The 16,974-nt window shown below is 41.7% G+C and overlaps 1 protein-coding gene across 1 annotated transcript in view; it reads right to left on the reverse strand.

The window, feature by feature from the left end:
- GIGYF2 (GRB10 interacting GYF protein 2) overlaps positions 1 to 16,974 on the reverse strand; it is a 115,695-nt gene that overhangs the window by 32,562 nt on the left and 66,159 nt on the right. Inside the window, exons 12-19 of the mRNA XM_027875274.1 lie at positions 16,334 to 16,493; positions 15,059 to 15,225; positions 10,538 to 10,629; positions 9,086 to 9,193; positions 8,359 to 8,459; positions 7,100 to 7,200; positions 5,815 to 5,976; positions 1,588 to 1,746 (exon numbers count right to left, since the gene is read on the reverse strand). Of these exons, the coding sequence (XP_027731075.1) occupies positions 1,588 to 1,746; positions 5,815 to 5,976; positions 7,100 to 7,200; positions 8,359 to 8,459; positions 9,086 to 9,193; positions 10,538 to 10,629; positions 15,059 to 15,225; positions 16,334 to 16,493 (1,050 nt within the window). The remainder of the gene's footprint in view (positions 1 to 1,587; positions 1,747 to 5,814; positions 5,977 to 7,099; positions 7,201 to 8,358; positions 8,460 to 9,085; positions 9,194 to 10,537; positions 10,630 to 15,058; positions 15,226 to 16,333; positions 16,494 to 16,974) is intronic.

The raw sequence follows: 16,974 nt of genomic DNA on the forward strand, positions 1-16,974 counted from the left end.
ATGCTCTAAATCATTACTGATTAGAGAAATGCAACTTGGACCAACCTTGAGATACCATTTTACATCTATAAGACTGACTAAAACAATTGAAGGGGAAAGCGACAAATATTAGAGGGGATGTGGAAAAATTGGGACACATTAATTGTTGGAACTGTGAACTGATCCAACCATTTTAGAGAGCAATATGTAATTATGCCCAATGAGTTATTAAACTGCCTATATCGTTCGACCCAACAATAACACTAGTAGGTCTACTTCCAAAGATGATTAAGGAAAAACGAAAAGAACCCATATGTTATAAAACATTTAGAGCAGCTCCCTCTTTGTGGTATCAAAGAACTGGAAATTACAGGGATGCCCATCAACTGGGGAATGGCTGAACAAGTTGTGGTATATGACTGTGATGGAATACTACTGTGCTACAAGAAATGATGAGCTCGATGATCTTAGAAAAACAGGGAAAGACTTGCATGAAATAATGAAGAATAAAATGAACAGAACCAAGAGAACACTGTACATGGCAACAGCAATATTGTTTTTAAGAACAACTCTGAACAACTAAGTCATTTCGACTATTATAAATACTGAAATTAACTATAAAGGGCACATGAAGGAAGATGCTATCTGCATCCAGAGAAAGAACTGATAAAGAAAAGTATGTATAGAATGATTTTACACACACACACACACACACACACACACACACACACACACACATTTATGTCTAATGGTAGCCATCTCTAGGATGAAGTTGGGAGGAGGGAAAAAAATTTAAATAATAACTCCATTATATATTTAAAAGAAATAGCAAGTTGTACATAAGAGATTTGCAGTTTTATGCACAATTCACCTTTTTCTAAAATTACACTATGTTATGGAAACGCTTATTTTATTCCATAAATTAAAGATAAAAATAAACAAAACATTTAAAAAGTTAATTACATTGAAAAATTCCTATCACAGGAAATAATCCTAGAAATAATACTTAAGCAATAACAGAAAAGGAATAAATGTGGGTATATTTTGCTGGTCAAAATAAATTTTGGTTCAAGGAAGGTAATTTCGTTAGCAGTAAAGGAGGCACAGAATCAGTCTGTCAATAACTATTAAGTGTCTACATGAGCCAAGCATAGAAACAGGTAGGTATCTCAGTGGGTAGAGTGCTGGGCCTGGAGTCAGGAAGACTAAGTTAAGATTCAGCCTCAGACACTTGCGAGCTGTGAGACCCTGGACAAGTCACCTTAATCTCAGTTTGCCTTAATCCACTGCAGAAGGAAACGGCAAACCACTTCTGAATCTTTGCCAAGAACATCCCGTACAGGGTCACGAAGAGTCAGACACGACTGAATGACAGCTGTGCCAAGTGCTGGGGTAAGCGTGAGGCCAGGCGAAGAGCCCCGAACACGTCATCGGAAACCGAGGCTCAATTCCTAGCTCTGCTGCTTGGACAAGTCGCCTCACCTCGCTGGGCCTCAGTTTCCTCAACTGTAGAACGAGGGTCCTTCCAGTTCTTACTCCGCACCCTAACGAATCCTGACTGCAATTAGCTGCCAGTCAGCTTCCACTCTGCTGAACTGACAAACACACCTGCTTCCGTAACAACTCCTCCCGCTGTCGTCTCTCTTCCTCTTCTCTCCTCCTCTCCTCCAGTCTTCTAAGTGCTTCCTCTTGCTGCTGGCGTTCCTCTTCCTCTCGCTGGCGCCGGAGGGCCATTTCTTGTTCCCTCTGGCGTCTGAGGGCTTCTTCCTGAAGGACAAAAGGATGTTCAAGGAAGTCTATGATCTGTACTAGCGTTAAAAGGATATGAAGAAATCTATACACTTCTTTAATGAATGATGAGTCTCGCTGGAGAATGCTCCCCCCCGATAAATATAGAGTACAGCTGAAGAAGGACCACAAAATTTACTCAAGTAGAAACTGGACAAGCCTAGATCTGCCCCTTAAAGCCCGTGGCAGCCAGTATATCTAATCCCCCATTTTAAATATAAGCAGCCCAGGGTATCTGCACAAAGTTGCAATGTAAGTCTCCCGAAGTGACGCAGAAACCGAATGGCGTCACCTAGCAGAGAATGTCGATGTCCTTCCTGCCGCTCATCCAGGGCACCACCACACATCATTCCTGGCATCAACTCTTTGCAGTGTGGCTTCTGACTTCGTCACTCAACTGAAGGTGCTCGGCCCAGAGGGACCAACAGTCTTTCGCTCGACAAATCAGGTGGTCTTTCTTAGGCCTCAACTTTCTTGACCTCTCTGATGTGCGTAATGCTACTAAACAGCCTCTCTGTACCCCCAAATGCTCTCCCCTCTCTCTGGGTTTTGCAGCACTGTTCTCCTTCAATCCTCTTCTGCCAAGGGCTCCTAGTCAGTTGACTGCTGGTTTCTTATCCGTATCCCATCCCCTAACCCCTAACCCCTAACCCAAGGCTCTGCCTCAGCCCTCCTCTCTTCAATTAGCACCTCTATGCCAATGACCATATCCAACCATAGTATCTCTCCTGAGCTCCAGGCCCACATCATCAATTGCCTACTGGACATTTCAACAAGCACAGCCCAGAGATAGCTCACACTCAGTATGTCCAAAGCAGAAATCATTATCTTTCCCCCCAAACATCCCTCTCTACCAAAGAGGCCTCTTTCTGTCCAAGACGCCTGCATCCTTCTCCTCTCCCGGATTTATAACCTCAGTTTCTTGATTTCTAACTTGCTTTCATCAGTTGTCAAACCCTTCAGTTTCTACATCAACAGCCTCTCTCATGTCCTGGCCCTACTCCCTATTCACACAGCTACCACCTGAGCTCAGGTCCTGATCTCTCTGCCTGGACTGTGGCCGTGGCCTAACTATTCTCATTGTCCACAGCAGCCAGTCACTTTTCTTAAAAGCAAGTCTGACCCCTGTCACTTCCCTCCTAATAATACTCTCCAGTGGTTGCCTAATGTCTCTAGAGTCAGATGTAAACTGCTGTCTGGGTTTTAAAGCCCCTAAAAGCCTGGTCCCAGCCTCTCTCTCCAGCACCATCACACGTTGTACACTACACTGTCCAACCAAACTGGGCTTATGTGTGTTTCTCACTTCATCTCCCATTCCCAGTGCCTCTACATGGCTTGTCTCCCCCGTCCCCCTCCTCACCCACCCATGCCCCGAATACATTTCCTCCTCACTGCCATGTCAAAGAACTGCTAACTTCCTTCAAAATGTATCTCATGTGCCACCCTCTACAGGAGCCCAATTCTGTCAAGTGCTAGTGTCCAGCCTCCCTAATAACCTTGTATTTCAACAGTTTTATATTCATTGGAGTTTATTTACTGAACACAAACACACACTCCCCACCCCCAAGATCTCCCCTGACAGAATGTGAAATAGGCATTGTTTTCTTTTAGAGGCACTCAGCAGAGCTCCTGGTCCATCAAAGGGGGTCGTTTAATAAACACACGTTGACTGATTAGTCTCTGTGAGACATCTAGAAGAAAATTCTGGTGATCTAACTGAAAAGGACTTAATTCAGAGATGGCTCTGAGACAGACATACAGACGAGAGTCAGTGACCGTAGAACTACAGAGGGCGCTGACAACTGAGATGGTGGGTAAGGGGCAAAAAATAAACATAACAAGGGAACCGTAGGAAGAAGGGGGAAGACGACAATGAACATTTAGCAAGTATTTAGTGAACTCTTCTAACATGCAGAGGACAGTGCTAGGTACTGAAGGCAAGAGACAAGTACAAGAAGAGTCCCTGCACTGCTTACTTTCGGGTTGGAAAAAAAGGCACAGAATAGATCATGAAAAATGTGAGGTTGTGTTATGAGTGACCATATGTTCCAAAGAACAGAATGAAGTGCTGCAGAAAGGGGGACGTCATGTGGGCTGGATCACCAGGGGAAAGCCTTGTAGAAGCAGCATAATTAGGACTAGAAAGCACGGCCTGGCAGTTTTCACGGACTGCAAGGTCAACATGAGCCAACAGGCTGGAGCAGATGTCAAAAAGGTAATGCCAGTCATAGACCCCAGAAAAGGGAGGCAAGAAAGGACCATGCTATGCTCTCTGAAAACCATCTAGAGCTTGTTCCCTTGTGAGGACCATATGTTTAGAGGGGCCCTCCCAAACTGAAATATGTCTAAGACGATGATCAGGACCATGAAAGGACTAGAAATCATGTTATATGAAGAAGAGTGCAGGACAGGGGATAGTGAAGCCTGCAAAGGACTGGCTGCTTTCCAGCATCTCAAGAGCTCACATGTAATGGGTGAGTTATCCCGTGTGGCTCTAGAAACTCCAACTCAGACCACAGAACAGAAGCTTCAAGGATGCAGATAAAGAAGAAAGTTCTAACAGTCACAAATGGAATCGGCTGGCAGCCGTTGGTGAAGAGTTCGGGAAAAGATAGGTGAGACTAGGCAGGGAGTGTGATGGCTAAATCTGTGGCAATGCTATGAACCTACCAGTAGCATGAAATCAGTAGCTGAATTTATGAGACAGGATGACTTTACTTTAGGACAGAAAGTTGACAAGTAAGAAATAACTACTGGTGCGTGCGTGTGTGTGTGTGTTAGAAGGCTAAAAGGAAAAGTCCTCCAGAGACTGCCAAGATGCTCTCCCTATTCATTCAGCTGGCCATAATCTCGACCTGCAGTCTACAAACAAGCCAAATGAATTACTCATGACCATACTAAACTGAGCTATGTTCCCCCAGCTTCTTGTCTTTATTCATTCTGCCCAGAATGTCCTCTTCGGACCATTCTTCACCCACTACAATGCCATGCATCCCTTGGCTAAATCGGCCCAACTTAAATGCCACCTCCTCCAGGAAGCTTTCCTTGACACCACAGCACTTTGTTCTATTCCACTGATTACTTAATCACATGCAGGAAGGATATTTATCCAGGTTTGTACATTATCCCCCTTCCTGATTATGAGTTCATGGAAGAAGGGACCATGTCTTATACATATTTTGTCATCTTTCCAGCACACAAACATTTAATAAATATTTGTTGAATAGCAGGAATATGTATTGTTGTATTAAGTTTCTTCTTCTGAATTAAAAAAAATGAAATTCAGATTCCTAATATAACAAATGAGATCATATTTATAAAGCTCTTTGAACAACCCTAATGTAACTAATATGATTGCCAGCTACTTTTTTTCAAACAAAACTAAACCAAACCAACAGTAAAAATTAGTTATATAAAATGTTTTTGTACGTCTAACTCTTAAGTACAATAAAAAAACAATTTTCCACCTAACACAAAGCAAAAATTAGCTTTAAAAAGACATACAAGTACAAAGGATACAAGCTTATCTACATGGTATATTGATAGTTCAGAAATTCTCATTTAATTTAAACAGCTACTGAGTTTCTAATAGATGATCCCTCGATTGTAAGAGTAGTGGACAGTTATCTACTCAATTCATAAATCATGTTCTTTCTGGTCATCACTCCATTTATTCCTCTCATCTATCCTGAGAAAAAGATGTAACAATGGAATAATCAGCCAATCAATAAACACTTACTAACCACCTACTATGTGCCAGGCCCACTGAGCTACTGATAAAGATCAGACAGCTTGTAGTCCAAGCTTATTCAAATAACTTTTTGGGCACAATTCCTCATTTCCGAGAAAGTATTACAAAGCTACACCAACATAAGAAGATAATTCAGAATAAACTCTAAAACTTGGGTCAAAAAAACCCTCTCATCTACCAATAAAATGGAACGTGTCTCCTTCTCATCAGATTAATTAATAAGTCTCAGTTTTCAGATACAAGGGAAATCAATGCATTCGGCGCGTCCCTCGAGTGCTCAGACGGCAGCCTCTCACCTGCTTCCTTCGGGCCAACTCCTCCTCTTCCCGCCGCTTCCTCTCCTCCTCCTGCTGCCTCCGAAGGATCTCCTCCTGCTGCCTGCGGAGCTCCTCCTGCCTCTTCCTCTCCTCCTCTTCTCGCTTGGCCCTCATCTCCACCTCTCTACGCTCCTGCTCTAGCTGTGCACAAACCACATAGAGAGACCGTGAAGAACTGGGCCAAGAACGCGTGCATTCTGTCATCTGTCCCCAGACACCCTTGGTCAGAATTCTGATTAGCTCCTTTTGGAACCATAAATGAAAACTCAATCTTTACTTCCCATTTGTACTTCCCCACAATTCCTTCATCCACTGACCATTACAGTAACAATCACTTCCATTGCAATCTAGAGGCAAAAGAGCTTCTACATGATACTTTTCTAGATGCCACAAAGGAATGACTAGCCACAGAGGACAACTAAGATGTGTGTCCCTGACACGTGCCCCATCTTACAACTTCAATAGCAACATGCTCAGTGGCCAGCGGCCAGTCATATTTAGACACCTAACAAGAGCAAACTTGCCCACAATGACAGCAATCTAAGAGTGGAACGAATGGGGCTATCCCAGGAGGCCCAGAGGCATTCCAACAGAGGATGGATGACTGCCACCTGTCAGGCACATATGGAGGAGGTTCTGGGCCAGGCCTGGCTGGCACTAGGGGATTGTGGAGGCACCTTCCGACTCTGAAGTTCTCTTCTGCGATTCTGTAAGGAGCTGGACAATGATCACAGTTTGAGAACTTTGGAGGATGGGTCAAGCTAAGCTGTGAACCCTGACAAAGATAGCACAGAGTTAATGGAGAAACGGAAACCAGAAAGAGTTTCTGATTTACAGAGGGAAACCCAGCTTCTGGCAAATTACTACCATAATATCAAACCTTCAAACCCCACTATTTTGAGCATGCCCAAGATCCCATTATTAAGTCAAAAACACCATAATCTTTACAGATAAAGTACACAGAAAACTATTAAAAAATGGAGGCCCTTTGTACTCTAGAGTGAAAGTAAGTCTTTGGAGTACAAATGGTTATGGCAACGCTTCCCCCACCCCCCCACCCCCAGCACGAACAATTTATTATATTTGCAAAGTGAGAGACACCAAATTTCACCGAGGTCTCTTCAAAAACTAATCATGTTTACTCTAATTCTACCAGGGGTCTTTCTGCTTTTGGGTGGGAAGTGTTTGGGTATGTTTGGTCTTGTTTGTGGAATGAAGCAAAGGAAGCGTAATGTGGATACTCTAAGAAGAATGAGTCTCTGACCTTGGCAGCTTTAGCCTTCTCCAGCTGCTGAAGCTGTTCAAGAGCTGGTCCCTGAGCCGCAGGGTCAAGAGGAAGATCCCAAACACTACTACCTTCCCAGACTGAAAAATGTGGAAAAAACAACAGTGATTACAACACACATCGATCAGAACGAAATAATGCCCAGAGGAAATCTAAAAGGCCCATTCATCACACAGTCTGTCCCTACCAAGGCTGTCACACTTGAGATATTAGGAAGTCCCTGCTCTGGTTCTGGGAAGAGAAAGACTCAAAATCCACAGTGAATAAGGACTCTGAAACACCGGGCCTGGGACCCACTGAGGTGCTGCAGAAGAAACTGGGCAGGAAGCATCCCAGGAACCAACAAGCACGGCTTTCTTGTTTCCCCTAGGTTTTCCATCACTCTGTATTTCTCACTGCCTCACATCTGCATCAAGGAATCGGTGGTACCCCTTTAAGTGGCACAGTTGTGTGCCAGGTGAGCCTGCTTCCAGTCCTTTATAAAGCCTCCACCAGGCCACAGGCCTTCCACTAGATGTCTTAACACAGTGGGGCTACCAGTGGGGCACACAGCTCCTTCTATCCATCAGAACTCTTCTGCTCTCTATGAAGAAGAATTACCACATCCTTCTCATCTAGCTGTGTGTGTGGGTGACTGTCAGGACCCTTGTGTGCCGGTCTTTATTGGAGGATGGCACAGTCTGCTTGTGGCCACCAGGGACCTCCCCACTGTCCCTTTGAGAACCCATGACTTCAAAGCTACAGGGACCATGATTAACATTCTACGAGTCACAAACAGACAGTATCACTGGAAGAATCATGATGCTAACAAGACAGATGTTTCATCAGGTCACAACTTAAGGTATTTAAAATTACTCTGCATTTTTTCCAAGGAGGCCTAGCTCAGTGTATACTCCCTACTGTGTGTATCTGTCAGCAATAAAGTAATCATAAGCATGAAGAGCTACCTTAAATTATAAAATACTACAACCTGAACATTCTATTCTCTCTGAAGAAATGAAGGGTGGTCAAGAGCTGAATGTATGTCAGAGGTGGACATCCCAGAGCAGGAATGTTACCAAACTGCACTCTTTCTCATAATGAGCAACCACAGAGCCTCAGTTTCATACTTCATTTACCATCGGTTCATCAAACTAGCAAAAGGTGACTTGTAATTATTTAAAAAGAAATGATTTAAGCTCCTTTTGATAAATTTTTTTAAAAAACTGTATTCTCCCATCATAATCCAGTTGTTTTACCTGTAGGTTGTGAAGTTGTTGACTGAAGCTCCCAAATAGAGCCAGCATCAGGAACTGAAACAGACCTAGTGACGGACGGAATCAGATTCTGTTCTGATATTCTGCAAAAAAGAAGAAAACACACCACACATCGCCGCAGAGCAAACAGAGGACATATTTCTAGTTTCACCACGCTCTGCATAGGCTAGCTCTGACTTCCTCGTGCTTACACATGAAAATCTAGATTAGGCCCCTGCAAGAAGAGGAAAGCTTATTTTTGAACCCCATGACAGTTTTAGCAGCTGCCCAATTCTAACAGATATATCAGTGAGAGTTGTCATTATGTTAAATATTCCCTTCCCACTGGCTCATGTGAAAAATAATGGGAATTAAGTGACAACACTGTGCACAAAGAGAAACTGAATTCATTCAGATATGGGTTCCTGGCCCAGCTTAGTTCAGCCCCAACAAAATGGTTGGCAGTGACCGAAAAGCTGCACCTTTGCTTCAGAACAGGGCTTTTACTTTTTCAAAAATAAGATCAAGAAATGCCCCTATGGCCACTAACAGGTGGAGACTGATTTGTAATCTTGTCCCAAGCCATCCACCCACTGGCCATCCTACCCCCAAAACACTGACAATTCTGTTAAGGTGGATTCAGATTCATTCTTTATGGAAATAAGTCCCCATTTTTGTCCATTTTAAAAAATAAAAGTAGATACTTTTGGATAGAATACTGAGCACCTACCTCATCTTCAGAGCTTGAAACTGCTGGAGGAGCAGTGCCAGCTGCTGCTGCTGCTGGGATGAAAGGGCTGCTTTCTGCTGCTGCGCCAATACCTGTGCGTACTGTTGTCTTCAAAAAGAAGGGAAAGCGCATGTCGAGACGGACGAAGGAGAAAGCTGAACACCAGAGGTGGCGTGAAGCCCCCAAGTCAGACGCTTTCCCCAGGTCGCCACGCAGGGAGCCTAATGCGGGATGTGCAGCCCTAGGTCCAACGCCTTCTGGGACACCTCGCTGCCTGATGTTCTCAGCTTTAGAAACAGACGAGCTACCAACCTTGTCCCTATAAACTGTACATCAAATAATCATCTTTAACCACTTCCTCGTTAGTGACAAATAAAGTCAAAACAGAGGAAGCCACAGGTTCCCAGTTTAAGCTATAAAAACCTGTGCTGATTCATGACAAAGACAGAAATGACTCCCTGCCTATATGGGGCAACCACTGAAAATCCACTTGGAATCACAAACAATAAAAGGAAACCCACAGTCACGAGGTGTCACACGAAGGTCTTTGCTATACGGGCTCACCATGCTTTGAAGGGATTCTAAGTGTTCTCTATTTTCACAACCAAGTTGTCTGAGATGGAAGATTCACCAGAAAACTTTTAAACGGAAGACTACAGTCATTCGTTACTACTTCTGTGACAAGAAATTGTTCTCTCTCTTTCCCTATGACCTCCTGGCTTCCTTCAAATCTCAGCTAAAGGCCCACCCTCTGTAAGAAACTTTTCCCTGTCCTTAACCCTTCTGAGATTATCTCCAATTAATCCTGTATGTGGCTCTTCGGTGCACAGCTGTCTATGTGTTGTCTCCATGAGAGTGTGAGATCCCTGTGGGGAGGGGGCTACCTTTGGCCTTTATGTTCCTAGTACGTGGTACGGTAACTGGCACATAGTAGGTACTTGACTTGGTAACAGTTTCAAGTCTTTTTTATCATTCTGGTTACTATTTCCTGGACATATGACAACTTCTGAATTTCTTCTCCAGAATGCAACAACCCGAATTAGATAAAAGAACACAATGTGAGCTGACTATGGCTATCTATAGCAGAAAATATCATCTATTACCTTCTGGACGTTAAAACTCAATTAATACAAATTAAGACTACTATTTCTTATTTTAGATATAAGCCCCTTTTTCTTTCTCCTCCAACTTTCTTCTATATTTCTAATTCTTTTATTCTTGCCCCTCTTGCCTCTTCCTCTCCGTAATACACAAAAACTTATTTGTGCTCAACGCTAAAGAGACTGGAAGCCCTTGATCTTGGAGCTAAAAACCTTTCGCTATCTTATCTAAGTAGCAGTGACAAAGGAAAGGTGATACAACCTCTCCTTCAGTTAAGATTCAAGCCTAAACCCAGACCTCACTGCAGCAGGGGTGTGGATAAGCGCCTTAGCTTCTGGAGTGACGTCTTACTGTATGAGGAACTGCTGGTACTGGAGATGTTGCATCTGGTATAAGGCATTGAGCTCCTGCTGCCTGGTCAGTCGTTCCTGGTCCAGTTCTCCCTGGAGTAGAAAAACTGCTGTCAAGTAACTGAAGAAAGCCGCCGCCGGCTTCTTCTTCTTTTTTTAAACACACTGTACTTTTTTAGAGAGAGAACGTAAATGGCTGAACATAAAAGCCATGTGTCAAATTAAACCCTTACAGCGACGGCATGTAATAGCAGAAGTTAATGAAGTCTCCTCGTGGAAAAAAAAACAACACAACATGATTAAGACAGCTTAAGTTCTGTTGGATCCTAATGTATGTCAGAAAATTCAACAGTGATTTCAGTTAGTTTTAAGAATCTGCTGGATCTGAGAATTTCTAAAATGAAGTGCCAAATACAAAAGATAACATAGAACATATAAATAAGTATAAAGAATAAATATAAAGAAATAAGTATAAAGAAATAAATAAAATGGAAACTATTTGGAAACAGATTCAGAATAGTGAAGGTACCCATGCAAACATGCTTATCTTTCTCCCTTGCAAGGCAATTCCCAGCAGATCATCCCACATTAATGAGATACTAGCTTTACTGAAATATGAAAACAGTCTATGACCATTCATTCCTGCCTAGGTGGAGGCAAAATTGGCTGTTATGCTATATCCATTGCTCATAAGAAGAATCTAACTAATTAGGTGGCAGGTTTTAATGTGACCGGTAAACACGAAACATAACATGCAGCATCGGAAGAGTGACATCAACTAGGAAAATTTAATAAGAACACAGTCCTGACTCTGAAAGAACTTACAGTGTATTGGTGAGAAAAAAATTGGGGGCAAAAACTGTTTCAGAGAAAGCTCTCATGACATGTACTGCAGCAAGCCCTGAAGGATCTCTGGATATAAAGAAATGTGGAGAAAGTGAACTAACAGACAGAAGCAGAAGATGTCATGGTAAGTTCAGGGAACAGAGAAGCTCAGACTGGTCTGGAACAATTTGTGAAAGAAATGAATTGAAATAACACTTCAAAGATGTCCTTCAACCAGAATGAGAAGGGCCTTGGATTCCAAGGAACTAGAACCTGAAGGTCTGTTTATCCAATATCAATAAGGAATCACTAGAGATTTTTTTATTGGCAAATTATTTGTTTCTCAAGGATGGGGGAGGGAAGAGGGAGGGGAGAATCTAAAACTCAATATTTCAAAAAGTGAATGTTAAAAATCTGTTTACATGTAATTGGGAAATATTTAATGAAATAAAAAGCTTTTTGATCAGGGGAGGGTCATGGAAAAGAAGGTAATTTTAGCATCTTTGGGAAGAAAGAATGAAATAATACAGCACAATAACCACAAAACAGATTCACAAGCTGAATATAAAAGGCCACAACATAAAAATTTAAAAAGGGTAAGATCAGGCATTTTTCACAACTATGGTTTAACCCAAGGGAAAAATGAGATTATGAAAGATAAACCAGATTTTTATTACAAAAAATGAAAAAGTGTTTGCAATAAGTAATATCAATAAAGAAAGACTTAGACCTTTTATCTAGCAAATTAAGACAGAGCCATCTACAACTTCTATTAGTGCTTCCTTAAAATGCACTTATATTCCATAGAGTGCTACATGCATTTATTTCTACGCTAGATATGACTTAAAAAGAATTGGAAAAATATTTGCACCAAATATCATTAACAAAAGACTGATACTCAACTGATAAAAATATACACAATGAACTATTTACCCAATAGAGGTCAAAGAACATGCAAATTTCAAAATAATTATAAACTCTAAAAGACATAAAAATAATAATAATTATTATTATATGCACACACACAGAGTAAAATAACTCTGAGGATTCATCTCAAACCATGAAAACTCACAATGATGGGGGCAGTAAAGATGGGAAGGAATATTGGAACACAGGTACACTGGGGCAATGCTTGGAAAGCTGAGAAGTCATTCAACAATTCTACATTACAATTTGGAATTACGCAAATGGCTAAACTGTCCATTCCCCTTTGACACAGCAATCTCATGACTAGGCATCTACCCCAAGAAAGTCAAAGACAGAAATACAAGACAAACATATGACAAAAACTCATACAAACACTTCTTGTGGCTGTAAAACAAATCAGACAACAACCATGTAGGCAACAGGTGAAAAAACTACAGCATAACTGAATATAATAGAATATTACTGTACAGTGAGAAATGACAAAAACAAAGAATTCAAAGAAATGTGGGAAGATTTGTAAGACTATATGCACAGCAAACTAAGCAGAACCAAAAGAAAATATACAATGACTATATGCCATGAAAATTTGAAGATCACTATAGAAGAAACTGAAACAGTAAGGAAGATCCAAAAGAAGAGTTCATTGAAAACTACTCTTTTCTCAAGGAGAGCTCTGAACTATAAGGATTATACACACAAACACACACGCACACACACACACACACAACACACACACAGCCAGATGCAGTCAGATTTTTTCTGCTTATTTTTCCTTACCACAAGTGGGGTTAAATGAGAAGGAAGAGGCACCAGGAATTAACAAAATGTATTTTTTCTTAAAGGATGGACCAGACAGGGAAGACAGATTGAAGGTAGAGAAATCAGTTAAGGAGGCCACAATCCAGGTAAAAAAAAGGATGAGGACTGGAGGACTGAGAATACCCAGTAAGTAATTAAGAGATCACTGGTGACTTTGAGATGGTAACAAGAGATGGTGGTGAAAGCCACGTGTAAAGGAGGGAAGGAGGGAGGAAGAGTGAGATGGGAAGAAATGGGGCAAACAGCTGCGAGAAAGTGGAAGCAGCAAGTAGAGATTCCTTTTTTTTTCCTTTAAGGAATTTAACAGTAAAAGATAAAGAATGATAGCGTGAGGAGAATTGGGTTGAATATGTTTGATAAGCTATGTGTGAATATACATATACATGTACTTTTTATATAGAAATTAAAACATACACAGAGGTAAAAAGCCCTACATTAGGATGGCTATAGGGATCCCATAGCAACTAAAGTAGTTAATGACAATAAACTATGGGTTAAAAAACAAAAAGAGCCTACACATTTTAAAAGAGATTTGCTAAAAGTACTCAGATATTCTAGGCAAAAAAAGACTAAATCAGACAAGTCTCCTTTAAGTTGGAGGCTTTGTCCACCAGAGGGCAGCAGTCCACCCACACTCAACTGAATAAACCTCAGTTGTGACCATGGCTAGCCCTGGCACAGGGTCCTGGGTGCTGGAAAGCCTCCCAGCGTGCACAAAGGCTCAAGTGCCACTAGATCACAGATGACAGGGGTGAAGGAGATGTTAAGACAATAAAATCTGAGTAGGAAAATAAGGTTTTCAATAAGGCTTCTTGGAGGCCTTGAAGGAAGAGAGGGATTTAACGGTTAGAAATGCAATGTAGCACATTCTCAGGATGGGGGTGGATCTGTTGAAATCTTTGCGTTACTAAGGGTATTTCGGCAGCTTTATCAAGGATGGATTAGAGCTGAAAGGGGCTATCCAGTAAACTCAACAGAAGGCTAAAACGATATTCCAGGTGAGAAGTGAAATCTGAAATGTCAAAGAACTCAAACTGGTTAACCTAGCCTCTGAAATCTACAAAGTAATGATGAAGACTGCTGAATAATTATCTTGGAAAAATTCAGTGGGTCTTCTAGTTTCTCCATTCATTTGGTCTACTTTATATTCCAAGGGGTCAACTACATGACGCTCAAGAAAAGCTAGTTTCAAAGCTCCAGAGTCAGATCATTTAAGTTACCAGATGTTGTATATTAACAGGCCAGGAACATGACAGTTACTTAAAACAGGTTCTTTCAAACCAGGGTAGAAAGCAACTTGGCTCTCCATTCCTAAAAATAATCCCAGAAAACGGAATATTCCTACAGTATTAAACACAGTCAATGCCTCTGTACATGACAGTAGAATACTGATCTCTCAAAAAGGCCTGGATGCTGGCAATAAAATGCAATGAAAGAGTATGGCATTTGGAATAAAAACAACTGTACAGTTTAATGTGTATGGAAATGTTTATAAGCACAAAACAGTGATATTCCCAGGTTTTTTCTTTATAAAATCCTCTATCAGTGCTACAAAAGAAAATTATTATCATATGATCTTAACATAGATTTTGGGTGAGAATGGGAAGGAATATAAAGTCATTTTGATCCAAATGCCTCATTTTAAAAAGTGAATCTCTACCTGACAAATCTTGTACTTTCTTTCAGGAAACTAATTTCCCAGGTTTCCATTTGTATCGGGTTATGCCAACACAGTCTCCTGTTATGTATTTGTTCTCCTGGTTTTACACTGTTCTATATCAGTTCGTGTAAGTCTTTGCATGTTTCTCCCAACTCCTTCTATTTGCTATTTCTTATGGCACAAGAGTATTACATAATTAATACCTGTTTGTAGATAACAATCTGTTTTGCCACTTCCCAGTTAATGGATACTCTCCTTGTGGGTACTTCAGATGAAATTTAGGCTACTTACCAAATGTGGAGGGGGTGCTGGGCCGGGTGAAAAGGGAACCCTTCCCCACATTTTCATGATATCGCCAAGGGGTTGGAAACTTTCATCACACGCTCTCTTCACCAACAAGGACATAGTGAAATAGCCCGCTTGAAACCACTCTGCCATTTCTTGGTTATTAAATGGACCTATGGCACAACCCAGCAAAACAAAAGCACGTCAGGGATTCCCGGATCAGCCATACCCAGAGTCTGATCCCATTCTAGAACAAACATTTCTCTCTTAATATAGTTCACCCTGCTGGCAGACCCCCCTAGACCTAAGCATGAAAGTGTAGCGCCTAAGGTACCTATGATGTCTGACTGTCAACTTCTTGTCTGACCAGCAGCTCAAGAAACAGTCATCGATAGCATCTGGTTCAGGGCTTTCATTTTACAGATGAGAAAACTGAAAGGGCACAGTGGTAAAATGAACTGTCCAAGGTCACACACAGTAAAAGCATTAGAGTGATGAAGATATGTCAATAAGTTCATCAATATCCTTTCACATAATCAGCAATTCTAGGCACAACTGGAAGAATGCTGTAAGTTTGTTCAAACTTGTTTATTTTCTTTCCCAGAAGAAAAGAAACTTAGGGAAATAAAGTATGCAACCTGAGAAGAGATTAACTTCAATTATTTAACCATTTTTCAATACAAGTCTTTTTGTTTTTTGTTTTTGGCAACTAGGGTTAAGTGACTTGCCCGGGGTCACACAGCTAGTAAGTGTCAAGTGTTTGGTCTGAGGCCGGATTTGAGCCCAGGTCCTCCTGACTTCAGCGCCGGTGCTCTATCCACTGCGCCACCCAGCTGCCCCACCATTTTTCAATACAACCAGTGGAACTAGGAGCTAACAAAGTAAACTGTATAGTTCGATATACGTTCATGACACAATTGGAACTGGAAAACGCTTCAGCTAAGACGTGAAACCTCCAAAGGACAAATGTACTTGGGTGAGCAAATGCCCATTGAAAGGACGACCATCACGCTCTGGCACCAACATCAGCTGCTGAGTCAAAGTAAAAGGTTCCATTTATGACAATGGTCTTCTTACTTCAGACGAGGGAAACATCTGGAGATCGAAGGCCCTAATGAAGCACAGCTGGGGATCCTATTGGAGCTCCCCTCATGGGACTTGCCCTCCACAGTATTACGAGGTGAGCCTGGCCATTTACATTTCTGGGGTACAGATCATCTTCCTTTCAGGATGTGTGGGAGGTGACATTTCTCTAGGAGGGAGCAAAGCACCCACACATACCCTGAATTTCTCCTTGTGGATCTTTGTAATACCACTTCTGCATGGCCTCATGCAGTAACGGAATGGAGACTCCTTTGGCCCGGTGCTCCTGGAGCTTGGCAGTCAGTCTTTCGTCATCCAGGGCACTGTCCTGTAGGTACGCCACCATCTTTTCTGCTTGCTGTAATAGAAGCGGAAAGGCACCCATGAGAGAAAAGTGGTCATAAGACCAAGCAATTAATTCATCAACAACTATTAATTAAGCACATGTGCCAGGCACGGGGGTAACTAAGACACAGATAAAATAGTTCCTGCCGTGAAAGAGCTGACATTCTTTTGGGAGAGAACACAGGCCCACACACATTCAACACACACAAAAACACACATATACAAAGCAAATGTAAGTTAAAATGAAGAGTGATCCATAAGACATCTCCAAAAGTCTCATGATGGAAGATGCTATCCACATCCAAAGAAAGAACTATGGAGTCTGAATGCAGATTGAAGCTAGTTACTATTTGCTATTTTTTTTCTTCTGTTGTGTTTTGTTTCCTCTTTCTGGTGGTTCCTCCTATCGGTTCTAATTCTTCCTTACAACATCACTAATGTGAAAATATGTTTAATAGGAATGTATATGTATAGCCTATATCAGATTGCGCACA

This window comes from Vombatus ursinus, unplaced genomic scaffold (genome assembly GCF_900497805.2).
Source record: "Vombatus ursinus unplaced genomic scaffold, bare-nosed wombat genome assembly UNPS02014808.1, whole genome shotgun sequence".
Lineage (NCBI taxonomy): Eukaryota > Metazoa > Chordata > Mammalia > Diprotodontia > Vombatidae > Vombatus > Vombatus ursinus.